General features: G+C 39.5%; 1 protein-coding gene across 1 annotated transcript in view; it reads left to right on the top strand.

The window, feature by feature from the left end:
- Positions 1-997: 997 nt before the first annotated feature.
- Positions 998-20,816, top strand: part of BCAT1 (branched chain amino-acid transaminase 1, cytosolic) — a gene marked incomplete at its 5' end in the record, with an annotated part of 40,573 nt that continues 20,754 nt past the window's right edge. Inside the window, 2 exons of the mRNA XM_010014687.1 lie at positions 998-1,069; positions 17,914-18,114. Coding sequence (XP_010012989.1) covers positions 998-1,069; positions 17,914-18,114 — 273 coding nt within the window. The remainder of the gene's footprint in view (positions 1,070-17,913; positions 18,115-20,816) is intronic.

Genomic DNA, 20,816 nt, shown 5'->3' on the forward strand with positions numbered 1-20,816 from the left:
CACTGCCATCCACCCTACCTACACACAGTCCTCTTTGTAGGGTGAGAGCTGCTCCCTGATTAAGAGTTTGGGGAGGGGATCTCACAGACTAACCATAAAAGGTTTCCTGTTACATCTTTAACCTCGGGCTTTCCCACATGAGCGGGGGCTTCCCACCCAAAATGCATCAAGGCTGAAGGGTGGCAGGGTGAGAGGAAGCCACCAAGTGGTAAACAGCCCGTGCAGGCTTCTGCTAGGGCTTTTTGCTTGTCCGGTTAAAAGCCTGACAGCACTGACAACCTACCTAGTGCGGGAGGGTCCTCAAAGATGCTAGCCTGATGCTGTGGGAACTGGGGATCTTGCTTTTAAGTAGGTGGCTTGCTCCTGTCTGTCATATCCCTCTATTGCTGAACAGAAGGATGCCTAGAACTGTCACTCTTCTTTCAGTTCCTTTCAAGCATGATCAGTGGCAGAAGCCTTAGCATCAACATACTGAATAATTAAAAGTATTCTGACAATGTATTTATATAGGTGGGCATTCCTTATCACTGTCTTCATTTAATGAAGGATTTAACAAAACTATTTTTTTCCCTTTTTCTTCCATTCTGCCTCATCAGGCTTCTTTGAGAAAAGGCAAAAGCAAATCTGTTAGGTGGATGCTTTAGTAGAGAAACTGACATTTGATGGACTTGCGTAAAACCACGGTTTACTTTTTTGGCTTTGAATGAAAGGCTTGTGATGCTGTGCATACCATTTTGCACTTCAGAGCAATGATCTAATCTGAGATGTTGTCTCTTCTATAAAGCCCTGAAATACAGTTATAAAATAATGCAACTGAAGTAAAAGGTGGGAAGTTGTGCTAAGAAACTTCCAGAGAGTTCTTGCTAATATATTTACTGATGAGAAAGGCTGAGTGATCATTCAATACCATCTGTCCCTAAACAGGATGAACTGAATGGGTATCAATTTTTCTGCAATGTGCATTGAATTTGATTTCCACTGTTTTTATTTGTGCCAGGGCTGTCAGAATGAGTGCACGGCTGGAGGATGTTCAGGAGAAACTGGAAAGCATATGGCTGACTCTTTCAAGGTATGTTTGTTGAAAGATGAGTGTCTGAAGCATTTCAGTAGATGGTGCCAGTCAGCACACGTAACATGGTAGTGATTGTTGTGCAGGTGTTCATACCTGCTGACATGCTTGAATGTCATAATTCTGTAAGTTACTCTGTAAACAGCTGAAAATTTTTTCAATGTAGAAATTAAAAATGTTACAAGAGGAGCTTTGTTATAGTTTCAGGTACTGGTTAAAAGGTTAGTAGTCATTAAACAAAAATTAAAATGGTATAGGTGATTTTACTTCTAACTCTTACCTGCTTCAAAAGCAATAGAAATGAAGATTGATTCCTCCATTAACTGTTTTTCCCAACCAGAGTTTACATAGCACTATTATTTGTTAAACTTTGGCATTAGGAATGGTGTTCAAAAGTATGTTTTTCCATCTGGTCTCAAAGTTGCAGAACTAAGGATCTCAGAAGGACTCCAAAGCACACCACGACCTTGGCACATTATCAGCACTCAACAAGCAAACAGGGCTATGATAATAAGCAATGCTGAGCAGCTGCCAGGAACTCACATGAAACTGAACCCATCATCTTTTTATTTTTATCTTATGCTTCGAACTGAGCTCAGGATGTAACTCTTTTCCTCTGCCTTCTTCCTGAATGCACTGCTACTAACTATGAGCTCCACTTGAAGACTGTATGGACACAGATGTCAGTGTTTAATTTTCTGTTGTAAATGTAAAGCCCATCAGTATGTGCATGAAATCTACCTCGTGTCCTCATTCCCTTTTTTCCCCCACCTCTCTTTTATATTTCTTTTACCTTTATTCTTTGTTACACATCTGCCTACTTCTTTCTCTTTCCCCTCTCTTTCCTTTCTTTACAATCTTTAAAAGCCTCATCTATATTTTGCAATGTTTAAAAATAGTACCCAGAAGAAGGTGACCTCATTTGTGCTTTTTCAGCAGTTCCCTTCCTGTTATTGCTGACTGTTGTCAGCAGTACATGAGATGAAATTATAATGATATACTTTGTAACTGTCATGTTCTTCCTGATTTTTTGGACAGTGTCACTGCTGTTCAGTCTTCTGAATTATGCTTAAGTAGTTATTTCCATTTTAGTTGCCAGCCTTTAACCAGATGTGGAAAATAAATGCTGCAGAAAACGTGTTGGGCTCCTCGATAAGATTTATTTTGATGCTGGTCTTACTGAAAACAGCAAAGAATTCTTGAGTCTGTGACTAAAGAATTTCGCCATGTAGCAACATGTCACTTAATTTCTTTTCCTCCATTCTCAGCCCTTCCCAGTTCTTCTCTTCCTCATTTTTTTTGCATTGTGTGTCTCTGGCAATTCTGCCCAAGAAGGAAGATTAAGGATGACTGTTCAGCCAGAAGAATTGATATGGAAAATGTTGACAAAACCAGGCATGCAGCCAGCTTTGAAACCCCGAGAATTCACAAGTATGGAGTGTAGGGTTGTTTTGTGAATTCACCTTTAATAAATAGACAAGATAGATCTCAGTAGATTCATTCAGTAGAGTGTGCTAGTATATTAGATCAAAAATTGCTTTACAGAGAGCACACTCTTGTGTAACCACACTGTACTGTTTCCTTCCACTAACTGAGGTAGTCCAGAAGGGAGATTGCAGTGTCAACAAGCTCTGATAGTGTTTGGTTTGTAGGTGAACTGGGCATAAACTGAAGAAGACTTAGTGCAGATTTAATTACACCAGCAGTCAAGCAGGTGCCCCAAATACTGGGTGGCACAAAGTTGGATTTAATCCAGTTTCCTTTCCATCGATACTTGTAGGTCAGCCAGAATGGCAAATCATTGTCGTGGAGAGTCTGTGTGAGGGGAAAAACACATTAACAGGTGGCACAGATGGTCATAAAGGGAATAATAATAGAAAAAAAAATAAAAAGCTGGCTCAGGCTGAAGTCTGATTTGTAAGTCTATTGCTGCCTTATGGCTCTGTTTCTGAAGATCAGCTGCAGTCACCAGAAAGAGGTTCTTTTTTTTTTTTTTTTTTTAGAAAGAAATATTGTACTGAGTGTTTGTGTGTGTATGAAAGTTTATGATGGAGGTACAGGTACTGATTGCAGTGTCATGCATGATAAGAATTATTTGCAGACTTCATTGTCAAATTAAGAAGAAAATCCTTCTAAATGAAGGAAAAAATAACACCAGACAATGGCAAATAAAATAGCCTGGATTCATTCTAGGGAACTTCACAAACGTTTTTGTGGAAAGCAGTTACAGTTACAATTTCAGAAACTATAGCTAATAATATTTCAAAGCATCAAGCTGACCCATGGGGCTGACTGCTGAAGAAAACTGCAATTTTGTGCCAGTAACCCAAGTAATCCAAGATTGTGGGAATGTAGAAAAAAGGGGTATGGTTTTGGTTTATGCTTACATAAAACATATTGTTCACAGGGGATGGTGTCCCACATTTGAATGCCAGACTAGCCCACTGAAGACATTTCTTTTTAGAACGCAGTGCTGTGCTTTTTAGGTGGGGTGTGCTCATTTGAATTTTACTGCAGTTTCTGCCTGAGTTGGAAAGGTAGACTCAGAAAGTCCCTATATGCTGGGAGGGAAGGAATGAATGCTACTTTGAGCTTTCTCTGCCTGCTGCTCACTGTTTTCAATTCTCATGGGCTTCTCTGAAGTCAGTAGCTCAGAAGTGGCATGTTTGTTTTAAATGCTACTCAACTACCTTAATTGAACTACTGCAGTTAAAAAGCTCATCCTGACAGGTCTGTGGTTTACAAGATGCTTAAGGTATGGCATTTAGAGTTGACATGTGGCCAATGACCTTGGAACATGGAAGGAAATTGTGATTATGCTGGTTTCCTGTATTGTAGAAAATGTCAAATATCCAGGATTTATCTACCCAGCTCCTTCCACTAGACTGAAGTCTTTCCCTTCCCCCTACTGCTGTATGGACACATTTATTTATTTATTTAAATAACTGGCTGTGGTTTGTGACCATGACCCTAAGAAGCTCACCAGGGGAGGTTTAGATGGATACTAGGGAAAAGTTTCTTCGCTGAAAGGGTGATCAGGCATTGGAACAGGCTGCCCAGGCAAGTGGTGGAATCCTGGAAGTGTTCAGAAATCCATGTAGGTGATTCCCTTAGTGACATGATTTAGTGGTGGACTTGGCAGTCCTGGGGTAATGGTTGGACTTGATGATCTTAAAGGTCTTTTTCAACCTAGTTGATTCTATGATTCTAAGTTATACTTCTAGTTTTTGCTTATTGTCAGCATTGGATGTCTAAGGAGGGAGTATGAAACCAGTAATGGGAAGTGGAGTCATCCTCTGTACCACTGAATGTATTTTGGAATGTTGAAGCAAAAAATGCACATATCTGGCTTTGCTCTTACACATGTTTCTTTGCATTCAGTAATACCATGAAATAGCACACAGTTATGTATGGGGCACTAAATGTTTATGATTAATGTTCTTATTGTACTGTCACAAGACTGAATGTTGTTTGGATGATGTAGTGGTCTGTTTCCATACGTAACTCTAATTTGGTTTCTTTTAATGTGTGTTTTAGCTCTGACTTTGAATTCATAATGCTTGGCCTTAAGAAACTAAAGGCATCTCTGATTGCCTTTTCTTTCCCTCATGTTATCAATCTGTATCCAGAAAGATTATTTTAGTTATGCAACCTTTTGTCATGGGATACATTTTCCAGTTGAGAGACTGGAACACTTTAAGAATGTATTTATGTTTCTCTGTGTTTTAATGACCTGAAGCTGTGTAGAATTAGTTGGGTATCTTAATGGTGCAAAATTCAGTTCTTTTGGGTTTTTTTGTTTGATTTTTTTCAGTGGCCTGTTTAGTGAGGGGATGAAGGCATGGACCCAGAGCATCTTCATGCAGTGAATCACTTTATTGCCTACTGCTCTAACTTTTTATACCATTCTAACAACAGTTATTTTTAGCCTATTGCTCTAGCTTTTATACCATTCTATTTCTAGCCTATCATGTTTAGTTCCTGACTTATAGTTTGTTTTTTAACACTGCTCACTTTCTCACAACCAGTCCCAGAATAGTCAGTCTCTTATCTTTACGCTCTCTCCTTCTCAGCCAGGTGTCTTGGTATCTTATGCTCTCTCCTCCTCAGCCAGCTGGGTTGCTCTGCTTGATTGCACTTTATTTCTTCTTTAACTCTTTCTTCTCCAGCCAAGCAGTTACTTCTCTTTGGAAATAATCATATAGTTTCCATTGTCTCCCACAGTTTAGTGTACCAAAATGGTGCAAACCTTCTAGGGGATACTGGCTAGTCTGCTGTCCACTAAAAAATAAATATAAATATACCCAGAATAAAGCAGAATAGAGTAGCTGTAGTTTACAAGTGGAACTGGATTGACTTGTTAATATGAAGACTTACAGTAGCAGAATGAAAAACGTTTAAGTGGAGCTTCTGTATCTCAATGCCTCCTCATGCTACTGTAAATAACTATGAGTGTTCCTGTGTAGTCTTCTACAGACAGACCCAACCTTCCTAGGCTCTGAGCCAGTGGGATATGAGCCCATGGCAGACTGGAAGCTATACAGGCAGTTTAGTGCAGTGCTGTGCTCAAACTAATAATCCCTGTTGAGATTTTGGACTTGCTAGACTGAGTACAGTGCTATGCTAATATGTTTGTATGGCTTCCAGTTTGAACTTAGCTCACATTTAGCCGCATGAGATGCTGGATATAGTGAATTTTCTGTAATGATGTATGGTTTAGTATTTGTTCCTTGCATCGCTATAACGTTTTAGAGCCCAAGCGCTGAACTAGCTAGGACTCTAAATTAGAACATAAAGATTACTTCCACACTATAGGTATAACTTACCAATAAACAATCAGTTTTCACACAGAATCGAAAGCTGTTGTGTATTTTACCTCTTATTTACCTTATTTCCAGTGCAGGCACTTGTGGTTCAAATTGAGAGACTGCCAATGGAAGTTTTACAGACGTTGATCTTGTCCTTGGAGGTCTCTTCACACAAATGTAATTGTTCCTTGTGTAGGACCATTAGTTATGTATTTTAAATCGTTCAGCCTTTGCATGAAATAACTGTGAACTTGCTTGGCTCTATGCAAAACATACCGTGGTGATTCTAATTCTCTGCCTTGTTTCACATTCTTGACAAAGAATGCAATATCTTTAAAGATAAAGAACAGGTCTATATTCGACCCTGGAAACATTAAAGTTATAAATAAGATAGTATTAGAGAAGTAATCTTTGCAGTTAAGATGTAGGTTAGAAGTTACTGCAGTATGTAGCATTTTTTGTTATATAGCGTGTATGCTAGAAAGAGTTGGGAAAATTTCTTGTTTTCTGGGAAGAAATATATGACTATCCTTTAAAAAGTGTTTCAAAGGAAAACCTGACTAATTGCATTTTCTATGTTTACATTAATGAAACTACATTACTAGGATTCTTTACCATGTTTATACTAATGAAACTCAAGTGCATCTACAATTCATGTTAAATATAGTGGGATATAGGATACTTTACCCTGGGAACTGGGAGAGGGACCAATCCATTTTGAGATATTAGTCAGTTTGAAGCTATATTTTAGAAAACGACTTTATATGTGAAAATGTTGCTGACAGAGATAAAGAATAAAAAATTCTCCAACCCTGTGTTTTTTTAATAGAAAATTTTGTTCACCACATTTCTTCCTTCCTCTCCAATACAGACATTAAAAACATAAAATACAGAACAGTCTAATTTTTTGAGACATCTTTTAGACATCTGAACTTACTGACTGTATCATACTGGCATAACAGTTGAGTGACATGGTGAAAGGTCCACTCCTTGAAGAGTTTAGGAAGTACATTGCACTTCTCTTATTTCCCCTTTATATGAGCAGTAGGTAAAGTTTCTGACATTCTCGGAGCACATGGGTCAAGGGAACACTGAAGTATTTTTGGAATGAGGACATACATGCATTATAGTTACCACATTATGTATAAGGCTAACAAATATAAAGCAGTTTACATAGTTCATATATTTTCATTTCTCTTCCTCTCCAGCTTGTTCTCAATTTGTCATTTTCTACTGACATCAATAAATTATTTACCTGCCAAAGCATAAGGGCACTCAGTGAGGCTTTTTGTTTTGTTGCAGCTGTTAATTCTTCTGTGGTTTGGGGCTTGGGAGAATGTTAAATTCCATTTTAAATTCTATATTAGACCCCAATTTCCATTTTGATTGATCAGATAGAACAATTCCTTTGTGCTTAAACTGTATGAGGAAAAAATTATTACAGAGATATACCAATATCTTGATACTGTGATAAGCAGTAGCTCCCCTAAATGCTTCTATATTGGAAAGATGCTTTTATATGAACTGTCTTGATGCAGTAAAAGATGACCAATTGGATATCTATCTATATGTGTGTGTGTATGTAACATTATACAATAAGGCATCTCCAAGTATTTTGTGTCTTAGAACCATGGGCCATCTAGCCCATCCTTCTACTAAAAGTAGGACTCTAATCAGCAGCACACCAGGTCAGCTGTGGCTCTTGTCTGTTGAATGTAGCGCTGTGCTATTCTCTTTAAGAAAATGGGTTTGTTCTGATGTCCAGTCTGAACCTCCTAAGATAAAACTGTGTCAGTTACCATCTGGTAGGTCATCTCCATATCATTTCTGTGGAAGTACATAGCTGTAGCCGCTGTTAGATCAGAATGCCAAGCTAGAGGCCAATTCTCTCTTGTAATAACAGTATATAGCATTTGCAATCAGGGCACTGCTTTAGAAAAGGTCAGTCTGATTTTTATTGTGATTTCAGCTGAATTTATTTGTGCTAGATTTTCATCAATGACAATAAAATGATTTGCTTTTTGTCACGTGTTGAATTAAAAAAATAAAATTGGTGAGTAGCAATGTTCCTAGATCACAGTGCCTTCATTGTCACTTGATTACGCCTCCTAGCAGGGCATATATATGTTGCAGAATTACTAGAGGTGATTTATAATCAAATCCATTCTCTCACCTTCACCTGCCAAGAGGGAAACCAGCTACAGCACAGCGAAGATTGAGTGCTGAGTGATTTCTCTGGTATTCTGCATCCACACAGGCATTGCACAAACTCTTTTGGATATTACTAATAATAGTGGGGCAAGACTGACTTGCACATCTGCTGCTTTCATTCCAGTTATTAGGAAAGAACAGGTCTAGGTGGCAGTAATGATCAACACGCAGTGCATTTGCAGCTGAGCATTCTGTTTTGATGAAAGAGAAGAAATGTAGCCCAATATGTGTAAATGAATGTTTCGGTGATTGCTAGTTGCTGGGAGAAAGTGGCTTTCATGAAGGAGACCATGCAAGTTGCATGCACAGGTGGAGAGCACATTAATGCCACTTCGTATTGTTGATGGCTCTACTTGGCACATCGTTTCTAAATCAAGCTTGTTCCCACAGAGTAGCAGCAGTAGTGTCATTGCTTCAGGACTGTAGTAGCCAAGAAATGCTACTGAACAATGACAAACTTTTAGTGCTGTGAAAATAATTCACTATGATCCTCCTGTGATATGCTAAGGGATGATTTCCCAGTAGTCTGCATGTCATCACGAACCTATCTATAATGGGGCATTTGAGGTATGTGGCAGGTCTCTTCAGTCCTCGCTTGGTGGCAAGTAGTTCTGTTATTCTCTTCAGGTGGGTAGTGTCCTTCAAATAGCTGCAGGATTTTAGCAAATAGGTTTTCTAAGCTGTAGTAGGGAAACTGATTGTCCCATTATCTGAACCTGTAGGATTTGCAAATAACACTAATTGTCTTCAGCAAATAACAGAAGCTTTTAGCCAAGATGAAAGGAAGTTGCTAGGAAAAAAAATACCGGGGGCAGTTTGGCTGAGTTGATTTATAGCACAAAGAAAGTGATACTTTATCTTATGTTTAACTAGGAGCTTAAGATAGAGCCAATGTCTGTTAAAAAAAAACAAAAAAACAAACCAAACAAACACAGAAACTGTACTAGAATTTTGGAAATTCCATTTAGTTCGTACAGTTTTCTGGATTTATTTTTCTCAAAGTGAATTATTGCTTTTAAAAGGCAGAACTACAGCACCAGCCAATGATTTCCAAAGGAGACTGGCACCAAAACTTATAAAATCCATGGTGTCCATACCTGTTCCCAAAACCGTGTAAGTTTATCTTCTGTCTAGCAGTGTGAGAAGGGAGATAAGAGAAGAAGGCAGGTGTGGTTAACTAAATGTTTGAAATTATTCCTGTAACCTTGATATAAAAGACTGCCATGAAATATGTAATATTCCCCCAAATTCTTGAAATTCCATATGAAACTATGAATTCTGATACCTTCATTCCATAAATCCACTTCCCTACATGGCTACAAGCTTATTAAAATCAGGGTAAGGAGATTTAATTGCAACTGCTCAGGACTTGGACATGTGAGATTATGATTCTATTCTTGGCTACTCAACATAACATGTTTGTGACTGGCCAGGCTACTTAGGTGAAATATTTACAACTTTTTTGCCTGAAATTTAGGTTTGCAGTTCATTTCTTCTTTCAATATGACACTTTTTTTTTGAAGTAGAAATGATGTTTCCCAAACCAGGAGACAGTAGTGCCTTAAGTCTTTGTGGACCAAATTTGTAAGCTTTGCTTTAATACAGCATTATTTGAACATGTAAAACGCTGCTCCACTGTACAAAAACGTGGTATCCGTTAAATGCCACAGACCTCTCTATTCCAATTTTCTGTGTGAGCCCTCAGCTTGTGTTAGGCTCAAACCTTCTCCCAGGCAAACTCTTTCTAAAAATGGAACATTGTTTTTATGCTGTAATGCAGAAATACAGTGGTTGTGAGGCAAGGAGCAGCACAGCATCAGGAATTGCATTAACCAGGCTGTCAGATCTGTTGGGAAAAAGCAATGTATACTAATAGTGAATAATATGAGTGGATTAATTAGTTAATGGGTTCCATTAGTTATCTAGTTTTGTGTTTCTGGAAATGATTGAGGATGAGTCTATGAGAGAACTTTCTGTTCAAGGAATTGGGCTATTGCACAATTGCAGTCTGTGATTGCCTATGTGGAATTGCTTCTTTCTAATCAAAAGCTCAGGTATATATACACTGCAGACAGGAAGTGCAGTTCCATGGCCAAAGAGGATTTTTATATAGCTAACTTGACCAGCAGTAGCAGTGGGCTACAGCAATGTGTTTTTTCAGTCCAGTGCAATGACTGTGTTAAAGCCTGCTCATACTGCTTCCCTATTCATGCTTTTTCATCATTCAGTTAACTGGAATAGCTCTTAGCAAACAGGAGGAGTTTATAGGACCAAAATGCAATAATGTGACCAGTTTCTGTTCCTATATTTAATAGTCTTACCAGCATCCTGGTGGTTTATAATTTAAAAAGGTAGTCATATGCAAAATGTTTTATATACTTATTCGATGGGTGAGATGACTATTTTTTGTAGATCTGAAAATATTATCAGCTGGACTAAAGGAGACAGACCCCCTTAAAATATAATAGCTGCTTTCCTTAAGGTTTTCTTAATATCAGGTAGAAGGTTTCCTTAGGATCTGTAAGAACCCCATTTCTTCATCTTTCTTAACTTTAAAAGCATACATCTTCCGAAACTTTTGTGTCAGTGGAGAATAGACTAATGAGTAAGGGATGAAATACCCCTCAACCCCCCCAAAAAATAACCAAAATCCAACCCCCCCAAACCCAAACACCACAACCCCACCCCAAAACCATTACTAGTCCATTTAATTTTCCTGAAACAGTAGGAATGTATGAGGCTATAAAGATTCAGATAATTTTGCCTTCCTTACAGTCCAAATTCCTATAAAGTTGGAGGAGGGGTCTTGATTAACTTAAATGGGCTTTGGATAAAATCAATGGGAGTTTATTTGAGTGCATACGTAGAGAAAAACTCTAAAAATCTAGTTAGTTCCACCAAAATCAATGATGGACATGCATTACCCATGTGCTCGAGTGTTTTGCAGGGCAAGATTGTTTTCTTCAGTGCTTTCTCTAGTGTAGCTGGACTGTAGCTTTCCAGCATTTTTCTTCCCCTTTTTGAGTGCCTTGGGAGCTGCAGACTGCATTTGCAGCTGTATTGCTGCCTTAGATGCCCTTTTCATTCTCTAAGGCAAGAAGTTATGTCAATTCCAACCACTTATCTGTTGTCTTGTCAGGCCAGGTTTACATCACCGCCTATTGCTCCAAATCAAACATTCCTGTGTCAGAGTTGGAGCATCCATCAGGTAAGGGGAAAGATTAAAGAAGCCAAGAGTATGTTGTGCCCTCCTGCTTTTTCTCCCATTGCTTCCAGAGTGTAGCAGAAGTGAACTCTTTGGTTTGAAAAATATCTGATAAATATCTGTTATGAATAGTTTAGGTTGGACACCTTGCAGAAGGTGGACTAGACAAAAGTCCTTCCAGTCATATTTTCTGCTGTTTCCGTGGCTGGCTCACAACTGATTCAGACCCTTGACTCCCTTTTGCTTTGTCATTTGTGTTGTGGTCTATTACCCAGTGTACAGTCAACCTGATGCAATGATTCCAGGCCCTAGTTCAATTACATGTGCTAACATATTCTCAGATGAAGTCCCAGGGAAGCTTTAGGTTGAAAGATTTCTGTGTATTCTCCCTGGGGTTGAAGAAGATGTTTTTTTTTATATTTTGTTTCTCTTTATTTTTTTTATATTAGGAAAATTAGGGCTTCCTTCCTGCTTAAATGTTATTACATCTTGGTATACTTTTCATTCTCAAGCCTCAGGCTCTGCTGTAAGTTTAAGACAGTAATGATGGTAAAAGGATTATAAGATAGCTTACTTTAACATTACTTTTTATACTTTACAAGCTAGTAAGAGATTGCTAAGAATTTATTTAACTCTGTCTTTTTCTGTTTTGAGTGAATAGAACACTTGTTGTTCTTACTGTTTCTACAGTAGACTTTATTAGTGTGAGCAGAACCACACAGGGCTTAGCCCTATACAGAAAGCGATGGTCTCTGCCCCACAAAAGTAGCGGTCTTTTTGAAGGAAGGTGGGGATGGGAAAAAAAACCATATCCGCAGACCTTGATTTACCCAAGGCCTGTAGGACAGAAATCTCTTTTTTGCTCAAATAGATGCTGCTACAGTGCCAGCTAGTGAGTAGCGGATAGAGATGAGAGGGAGTAAGTCAGACAAACTAGGCAAAAATTACACCTGCTGGAAAAAGCTGCAGTTGATTTCATCTACTGGAGCAGTATCCAGCATTTCTATTTCTAAGACAGGGTTTAGGAACAGGGCTGCTTGTAGTAGGTGCTCTACAGGAGCAATTATGTGCAACATACAGAAGCCTGAGCCCAGCTGTATGAGGCTGCTGGGCTGGAACATCCAATATATGAGCTTCTCCAGACACCTAAGATCACTCCTTAGGTCAGCAAGAAAATGGGACTGTCATCTACCACCTGCAGCTTGACTGGAAAGTAAGAGAGCCGAATGATTTATAGGAGAAAGGTGGTAGCTTGCTGTTTGCCTGCAAGGCCAAAGAAAGCTTGTTTTAGAGAAGAGAGAGTTTCAGTTTCCACAGGTGAATTAATAATCCAGTTTCTTCAGCCTAGTTAGTACTCTCAGCCAAGTTCTCCATCACTGGTTCTCTTTGGCAGTGCAAACCTCTTCCCAGTTTGTCATATAGGAAGAGCTTCATGTTCAGGAGGCCAGGCAGAAGGTGTTGTGGGGCAGACTTTCTGCTCCAGCAGAAAGAATGGCTTCCTGGGATAGATGTGTGTACTGAGGAGGTCCCAAAAAGCAATGATGAGGACTGAATGGCAGGAAAAAAACATCCTCGTCCCTGGAGCCCTCCTCAGACCCATTCTGTCTAGTCCCAGCCCTGATCTCTCCAACTGCCCCACTTTGTTACCTTTCCCCTTTATAGTAATTCCTCATACTCTGTGTAATATGTCCTCAAAATCTGCTCTCCTACTGCAACCACATTTTGCTGTTCACATATGTAAGGGCAAAACAAGTTATTCAATTTTGCCTACACTTCTGTGTCTGTTATTTCATCAGAAGGCCCTGATCTTTCCTAGGATATGTTTACAAACTCAGTATAAGTAATGAAAAATAATAATTGCAGTTGCTTTGTCATCTTGAATAAATCACTTTGACAAGAAGTCAGGAACGTTACTTATTTCATCAGAGTAGATTGCAGTCAGTCTCACTGAGTGGATGTTCATGTTTTGAGGATCTCTGCTGAAACTCGCTGTTATAGTTAGGTAACAAGTAAGCTATTTTATAGCTGAGGCTGCCAGTTCTGTTTTTACTCAAGGAAGTGGCAGAAACACTTGGCTTAGCACAGTGTTCAGAAAAGTTTGGGTATGTCAAGTGAATTATACCTGTTACAGCTGCTCAACCTATTCCCTGTGGTTGTAGTTTCAGTGCAGTGAAAATAACTGCAACCAAGGTTCATTTGGGAAGGTGCTGGTAACTCAAAAATACACGCCCTTGCTATCTGCACCTACCCAAGATGGTTCTCTAGGGTAAGAAAGCTAGGAATGTAGTAATGAGAGTAACAGCTCTGGCCAGAAGCTGCTGTCGGCTCCAAACCCACTTAAGGCTATTGCAAAGGTCAGGTAGAATAAGCATCTAAACTGACATTTTGGCTAGGGGCACCAGAATGTCTTGCTATAGCTTTGGTTAAAATTGATGCAGACCAGCATGTCACTTTTAATTTGATGTAGCCTATAATTGAAAAGATCTGATGTGATCAAATGATGAATTTCAGTTTCAAGAGGTCACAATGTATCTTCTTTACTTGGTCTGGGTAAAGCTTTGCCCTGGAAGAAGTTGCATTGGAATCAGCAGGCACTTTTCAGAGGAGAGGCTATTCAAAAAAGTGCATCTTGTCAAGACAGTGGCTTTTTGTAAGTGTGGTGTTGCTATACAAGCCCTGAAAATCAACAGTATCCAGCTGTCTTCCCCACCACCTCCTTTTGCCTACCATAGGCAGAGCAATCTGGTTCTTCCTGTTTCTTACTGGAGTGTCCTGGGCTGGGACCTAGGAACATGTATCTTGTACATACTGTACTGCTGCAACATGGGGAGTTTGCAGGGATAGAACTGTCTTTGTTATTTTACTGTAGGCAACAGGTGCAGTCAGTAGGCTGTGTGCCACATGCTTCTTTCTTTCCTTCTTTATCCCCCTTATTCTTCTTGTGCCTGCATTTACCCGTTTTCCTTCCAGTTTAATGGTTTTATTAGGCAGCAGCATTAGAAGGTGCTTGGGAGCAGATTAGTAAACAAAACAAGCAAAACACAAACCTAGTTGAAAATTGCCCTTTGTATAGGCAGTACAAACAGCAGAGATATGGATGGGTGTTAATGCCAATCCCTAATGCATCCTTATTATGCTGCTTTCAGGGCTGGGGGATTGTTGACAAAGGAAAGAAATAAATTGCTGTTTATAAAGGTCATAGGTGATACCATGGTAACACAGCAATAATTTTTAAATGAGGAATATTAAAGTAATAGGCATCAATACTTAATCATTACTTCTGGTGTTAGTCACCTGGCCTTGCTCTGCTCTCTTTGTGTGGGTTCTTCTGAGCGTTTGTTTTCCCTCCTGCTGATGTTGCTTGAACAGCACCACAAAATGCTGGGGCAGGACTTTGGAGCAAGTTAGCCAAAAGGGTCTGTGGGCCAGGTGAGATGTTGTGTAGGAGGTCTTATTATTCAGGTACCTAGAAGTGGTTGAGGCCAATACTTCATGCTGCAGATGACACTGTGGGAGAGAGTACTCCAAGGATGGGTTCTCCAATGCCCCCTCAATCCCCTGCTGTGGGAAAAAAAGATTGAATGTGTTGCAGGGCTTCATGGGATCTTGACATAAAAAGCATCGGGTTTCTGAAAGATTCATGTGATTTTGCATACTGTTAACTTGCACCACTTGGTGCTTGGAAAAGAGGAGGGAGAAAAATACAATAGAATGAATAAGGGGGAAGAGCCTTAAGAAAGTAACGCTGCCTCCAAGAACCTTAAATGCATCTCAGGAGAGCCTAACAGGATCATAAGGATAAGGAAAATTGCCTTTTTTTCCTTTTTAATGATTGTTGCCTTAATGGTCTCTGCAGTTTAGCCTATATTTGAGGTCTTCTGCAGTGGTATTCCTACTGTTGTTTGAAGGAAGTGTTGTGGGTCAAGTGTCACACCTGGTATTGTTGAATCAAGTGTTTGCAAAATGCCTGAATGAAGGCTAGTTTCTTTAAATGCTGAAAGAGATGAGAAACAGCAGGTAGGTTCCTTGTTCAGCATGTGCAGCTCCAGGAAGCTCTCTGGTCCAGAAACTATTTACTTATTTTCTGGATAAGCATCACAGCTACCTATCCCTGTAGGCTTTCTGCCTTCAAGTCACTTAACCTGAAATCCAGTCCAGTGATTTTTCTGTGACTGCAGGAAGTCCCCAGTCCTTGGGGCTGAAAGCTAAGCAGTGTGGGCTGCTTCTCTGAGCCATAGGCACTGCTGTGTGACCACCCATCACAGGAGAGTACACATTTTACTGAACTTGCAGGAATGAGAGTGTGGCCCACCTCTTATCACTAGTAAACCAGCATAGGAGTAACTCTGGATCTGGGACTCTCTCTGTATTAACCATTAAACTGTAACAGAGTGCTTGTATTTGATCAGCATAATTTTATTAAATTAGCACTTATATGATGGACACTCTGTCCAAGGATTTCTTGAACCCTCCAAATCTGGAGAAATAACTGGGTCAGAGAAAGCCCAAATGCTCCCATGTGAACATGTTTCTTCACTTGTGGCTGCATCTTGCTGCTCCTTCCACATGTGCTTGTGGACCTCTGGGAAAAGCCAAGATAAAATCCTTCCCTACCCATAAAGTAAAAGCTATTTGATGAGCTTAGCAAACTGTTTTGTAGTGCTGCCTTTCAACTAGTAGTGCTGCCACAGCTGGGAAAGTGGCAAACTGAGGCAGAAAAGCAGAAATCAGCACACTGATGGGAGTTCTAGGAGATGAGACTCCATGTGATAGTTCTGGTCCCCAGGCCAGTTAATTGTAAAGTTAATTACCTTAATGAAAATCACCTGAGATGAGACAGAAGCCATGGCTTCAGGGAGAGCTGTTAATACCACTGGCAGTAGGAGTTCTTTAGAAGTTGTGATTCTGTCCAGAGATAAAGCCAAGGATGTAACTGTGTTCTACATCTTTGCTTAAGCCCTGTTCACATCCCACTCCTGCATAAGTGTTTTCATGAGCTGTCTTCCATTGGAAGTAAGTGCAAACACTCCTTTGTGGCTTTTAATTTGATCCACGCTCTTGTGTGGTATCTTTTTTTTCTTTTCCAGAGTGCATGATAAAAGGCTGTCAGGTAAAATTCATTCTGATTTTCAGGACATCATCAAGTAGTGCTTTTCCCATTTTGGAGCATTCATTGTCAGCAGGATAAAGGGTACTCTAAAAAGTTAGGAAGAATAATTGTTATTTCATCAGATTATGTATTAGTTCAATCAGGCTAATGCACTCTAGTATTTAGTCAAGCCCTATAATTGGAGATAGTTTAAAGCAAGCTTTTAGCTATTCATGTGTTCCAGCTCTAAGTTAATTTCACATCTAAGCCATTAAGCAACAAAACCAAACCCAACCAACCAAATCCCAAACAAAAATTAACTGATCCATAAAACCAGGCCATTGTACATTAAAGACATCTTGAAAATCAGGTTGTTTACAGAGGTAAGAGTGCATGTGTTCTTTTTCAAAAGCATGGGACTAATTTTTTCTTATTTTGTAAGATGAGTCTGAGAAGTCAGTGGTATCTTTTGCAAAACTGCCTTTTTAGTCCATGTACAACTCATTTGAGCAGTAGTCTGAACCACCTGCATTCCAGTCTACTTTATATGTACCCAGCATAAAGAAGTAAGATCTTACTTGGGGGGGTCTATAATAAGGGTCAGTGCTTTCTGAGTCATGTTAGGAAGGGCAATGGAGCTTTGAATACAATTCTTTGTTGAATACTTCCTTGCTTCTGACCAGCGATTTAAGTGCTCAGATGGCACAGAAAGAGAATGGAGATAGTGGATCAAGACTCTGCTCCCTTCATAGCCCTCTCTAGTTGTTTAGCCCTATCTGTGTATAAAAAGGGAGTGACCTGCCAGTGATCCTGCTTTCCTTCTGCCCCTGTTGTTCTTTAGGATGATTCACACTATACAAGCTACTATAGAGAAAATTAACTCTGTCCCAGCCAAAACCAGTAAAAAAAACCCTATTCTGCATTTCTGGAGCTAGTCATAGCTTGTAAGAGAAAGTCTCTACAGTTAATCATGCAAGGAAACATTTAACCTTCTTTGCTAATGGGATCTTTCTAGGAAAATATGAATGCGAATGAACAAGCTAGTGTGACCTGAGTAATCTGCTGACTGCTGGCTCTGATCTCTCACATTGGTTTTATGCATTGAAGGCAAATCAGCATAATGTATCTATTTAGCTGTGAGGGGGATTAATTTCTGATGATCAGCTTATGTTCTGAGGTACAGCAATTGGGTGTTTGTGGAACTTGTACAGCTATGTTAATCTGAGTGTCCAAGAAACTTTCATCTGCTGATTTTCTGGTTTTACACCTTGTACTGCTTTCTCCACTTAACAGTTCTTCAAAATATGCCAACTACCTCTGGTATAAGCAGCACTGTGTATATGTGTGCATATACAGTATGAAGACTTTGCCAGCTACTTAGAGGTTAGCTGCCTTTAAGCATTCTGTTATTAAATGTCCTCGCAGATAAAATACTGCATTTGTCAATGTTCACTGATGCAGAAAAACTTTTAAATCAGTCTGACTTTTAATTATTTTTATACACTTCATTTTTGTCTCCATGTTCCTTCAGGCTTCAGACTTGATTATCACCCCAGCTACGACTTTCAAGGAAAAACCAGACCCCAGTGGTTTGGTATTTGGAACTGTGTTCACTGATAATATGCTGACAATTGAATGGTCCTTGGCTTCTGGATGGGAGAAACCTTATATTAAACCACTTGAGAACCTTTCATTGCATCCAGCCTCCTCATCTCTCCATTATGCTTTAGAAGTGAGTACTGAATTGATCTGGAAACAGATATTTTGTTTTATTAGCTCTTGAAGTCATACCTTTGTAATACAAGGACTATACTGTCTGAAGTTCATTAGTATTGAGTTACATTTTGTTTTGTTAGCTGATGTCCTTCCAGACTAATTCCATTATTTAAACAAGGTTATACTTATGTTAGTGTAACTCAGAAGGAACTCCGACCAGTGGATTTCAGCTCACTTAACTTTCTGGACTAGTGAAGGTGACCCTTTCTTCATCAGGGACTGTAGTGATAGGGCAGGGGGTAATGGGTTTAAACTCAAACAGGGGAAGTTCAGGTTAAATATAAGGAAGAATTTCTTTACCATGAGGGTGGTGAGACACTGGAATGGGTTGGCCAAAGAAGTGATGAATGCTCCATCCCTGGCAGTGTTCAAGGCCACATTGCACAGAGCCTTGGGCAACATGGTCTAGTGGGAGGCGTCCTTGCCCATGGCAGTTGGGTTGGAACTTGATGACCTTAAGGTCCTTGCCAGCCCAAACCGTTCTATCATTCTATAATGCTTGCGTGGTGACAAATTCATTTGAGAACATGTTCTAGTTCACTGATGGTTACTGTCCACTTACTGTCTCTGATGTAACTTAATGAAGCAATGGAAAGAACTCTGAAATTCCAAGAGTGGCTTTAATATGGGGGCTGAACATGCACTTTGTGAGTTACTTTAAGCTGTTTTAAAGGTTCGTATCTTGGATTGCAGGACAGACTAGACAGATGCTTGTTTGCAACTCTGCACAAGTCTGGAGAGCTCCAAACTACATCTGATGTATTCAGCATATACAAGTGCATTTAAGCAGAGAACATAGAGCAAGGAATTTTGGAAAGTGAAATGTTAAGTCGGAAACCAGCGTGGTTAACAGTTTCCGTGCTTAGCTGCTTACTGGTGAAAGCTGCCTTTTGTGTCTCCAGAGGAGCTTTGGCTATACTCACATCTGTGTGAGAGCCTCAGTAGGGCACATATGCTGAAATGGAAGCCTGCTTCTCCTCCTGCTTCTGGGTAGGTGGGAGTGTCTCCACTGAAGTTAGTGGAGTTGCTTGTGCTTCTTTTATTATTTCTTTTCTTTTTCCTTCTTTTTTTTTCTTTTTTTAACCACTATCATAAGGGAAGGATCAAGCTTTTCAGCTTTTCCCTGCTCGTTGTCCCTGAGCTCCTGCCTTCACCGTTTTTTGTTGTTGCTTCTTTTTCCCCATCTGTTCACTGAGCCTCCAGAGGTCCTCTGTAAATTACAACAGGCCCCTGTGACTAAGGCTGCAGTTCTTGATCTGCCCGAGAAGTAAGAAACCACGCTGGAGTCCCGGATCTATATTTCACTCTTAGTAGCACATTGCTTTAATGCTCGCCCTCTGGCCTAGTCTGAAATCATTGCTAATATGAATATGCTCTTCTTTTTTTTTTCTCTTTTTTTTCTCTTTTTTTTATTTTTTCTTTTTTCCCCCCATTTTTTTTTTTTTTATTCTTTTACCCTGATTGCGTCACTATTCCTCTAGCCAAGAGGACAGACAGAGGAGAATCTGGTGCCAATGCTGTGGCTCAATGAATACACAGTGGGTATAATAAAAATGATGAACTTGGCATTCCATCCCCTTTCTCCTTGCCCTCCATGATGCAGTGTGGTAGTCTGGATCTGCTGAACTCCAGATCCAGCTCCTGTGATGTACAGATGTCAGATAATATTGTCTGCACACCGCTGTAGCAGCCAACCGTCAAGTAACCACAGTGATTGCTTTTATTCATGTTGAGCATTTCTGGAACACATCACTGTCTCCTTTTTTAAAGAGTGAAAGGTTTTACTGAGCTCTGGAAGGTTAAAAGTATTTCTTTTTGGAGAAAAAGATTTAACGGCTTGAGAAGGCTTTGTGTTTCAGTAATGATGTGATTCTTACTTCTCTCAAACCATTGATCAGATCTTAGTAGTAACATTCCTTTCTCTTCCCTCTCATTAAAAGTTCTGTGAATGTGTTGGGGAAAAGGGTGGAGGGAAACAACTGTTCTGTGATAAGATAGTAGCATTACAGCAATGTGATATTAGTTAATAACTGGCCCAATAAGAATCATATCAAAGTATCAATCATATAGGTACCTATGCCATCCTTTATTAAAAATATGTTTCTTTTCTTATAGCTACAGTGTCCGTACCAGGAACTGTTGCTTTTTCAAAACTGAGTACAAACCTTTTAATAAGGTTGGCACTGCTATAGGAATAAGATAAATTTTGAAGGCAAAAAGTTCTGGATTCTAATTCTTGTTCTGCTACATAGTTAGCATATAGCCTAAGGAAAACTGTCAGGATGCCTGCAACCCAGTTACAACCCAATTAAAATTTGTCATGTGGAGGGACCTAGCTTTAGCATGGGACTGCACAAAAGTTTTCTAGACATTGCACTTCACTGATCCTTCTGGGGAAATGTTATAGAATTTAATAATAATGAAATCTTGAATATTCTACTAAAATTACTTACACACAAATACAGGATTCTTTTTTCCCAAATAAAACCCCTGCACATGTAGACTTCCAACTACAAAGAATGTATTTCCAGACAATTTGTGTGAAACAGTCAGGAGGAGAAGTCTGAGGAGACTGAAAGCAGTGATGCAGTTAAATTCATAGAACTTATGCTGAAATTTAATGTACAAAGAAATGCTTTAAAAACTAAATTCTAAAAT

The sequence above is a fragment of the Nestor notabilis genome, unplaced genomic scaffold, assembly GCF_000696875.1.
Source record: "Nestor notabilis isolate BGI_N333 unplaced genomic scaffold, ASM69687v1 scaffold3395, whole genome shotgun sequence".
Taxonomy (NCBI): Eukaryota; Metazoa; Chordata; class Aves; order Psittaciformes; family Psittacidae; genus Nestor; species Nestor notabilis.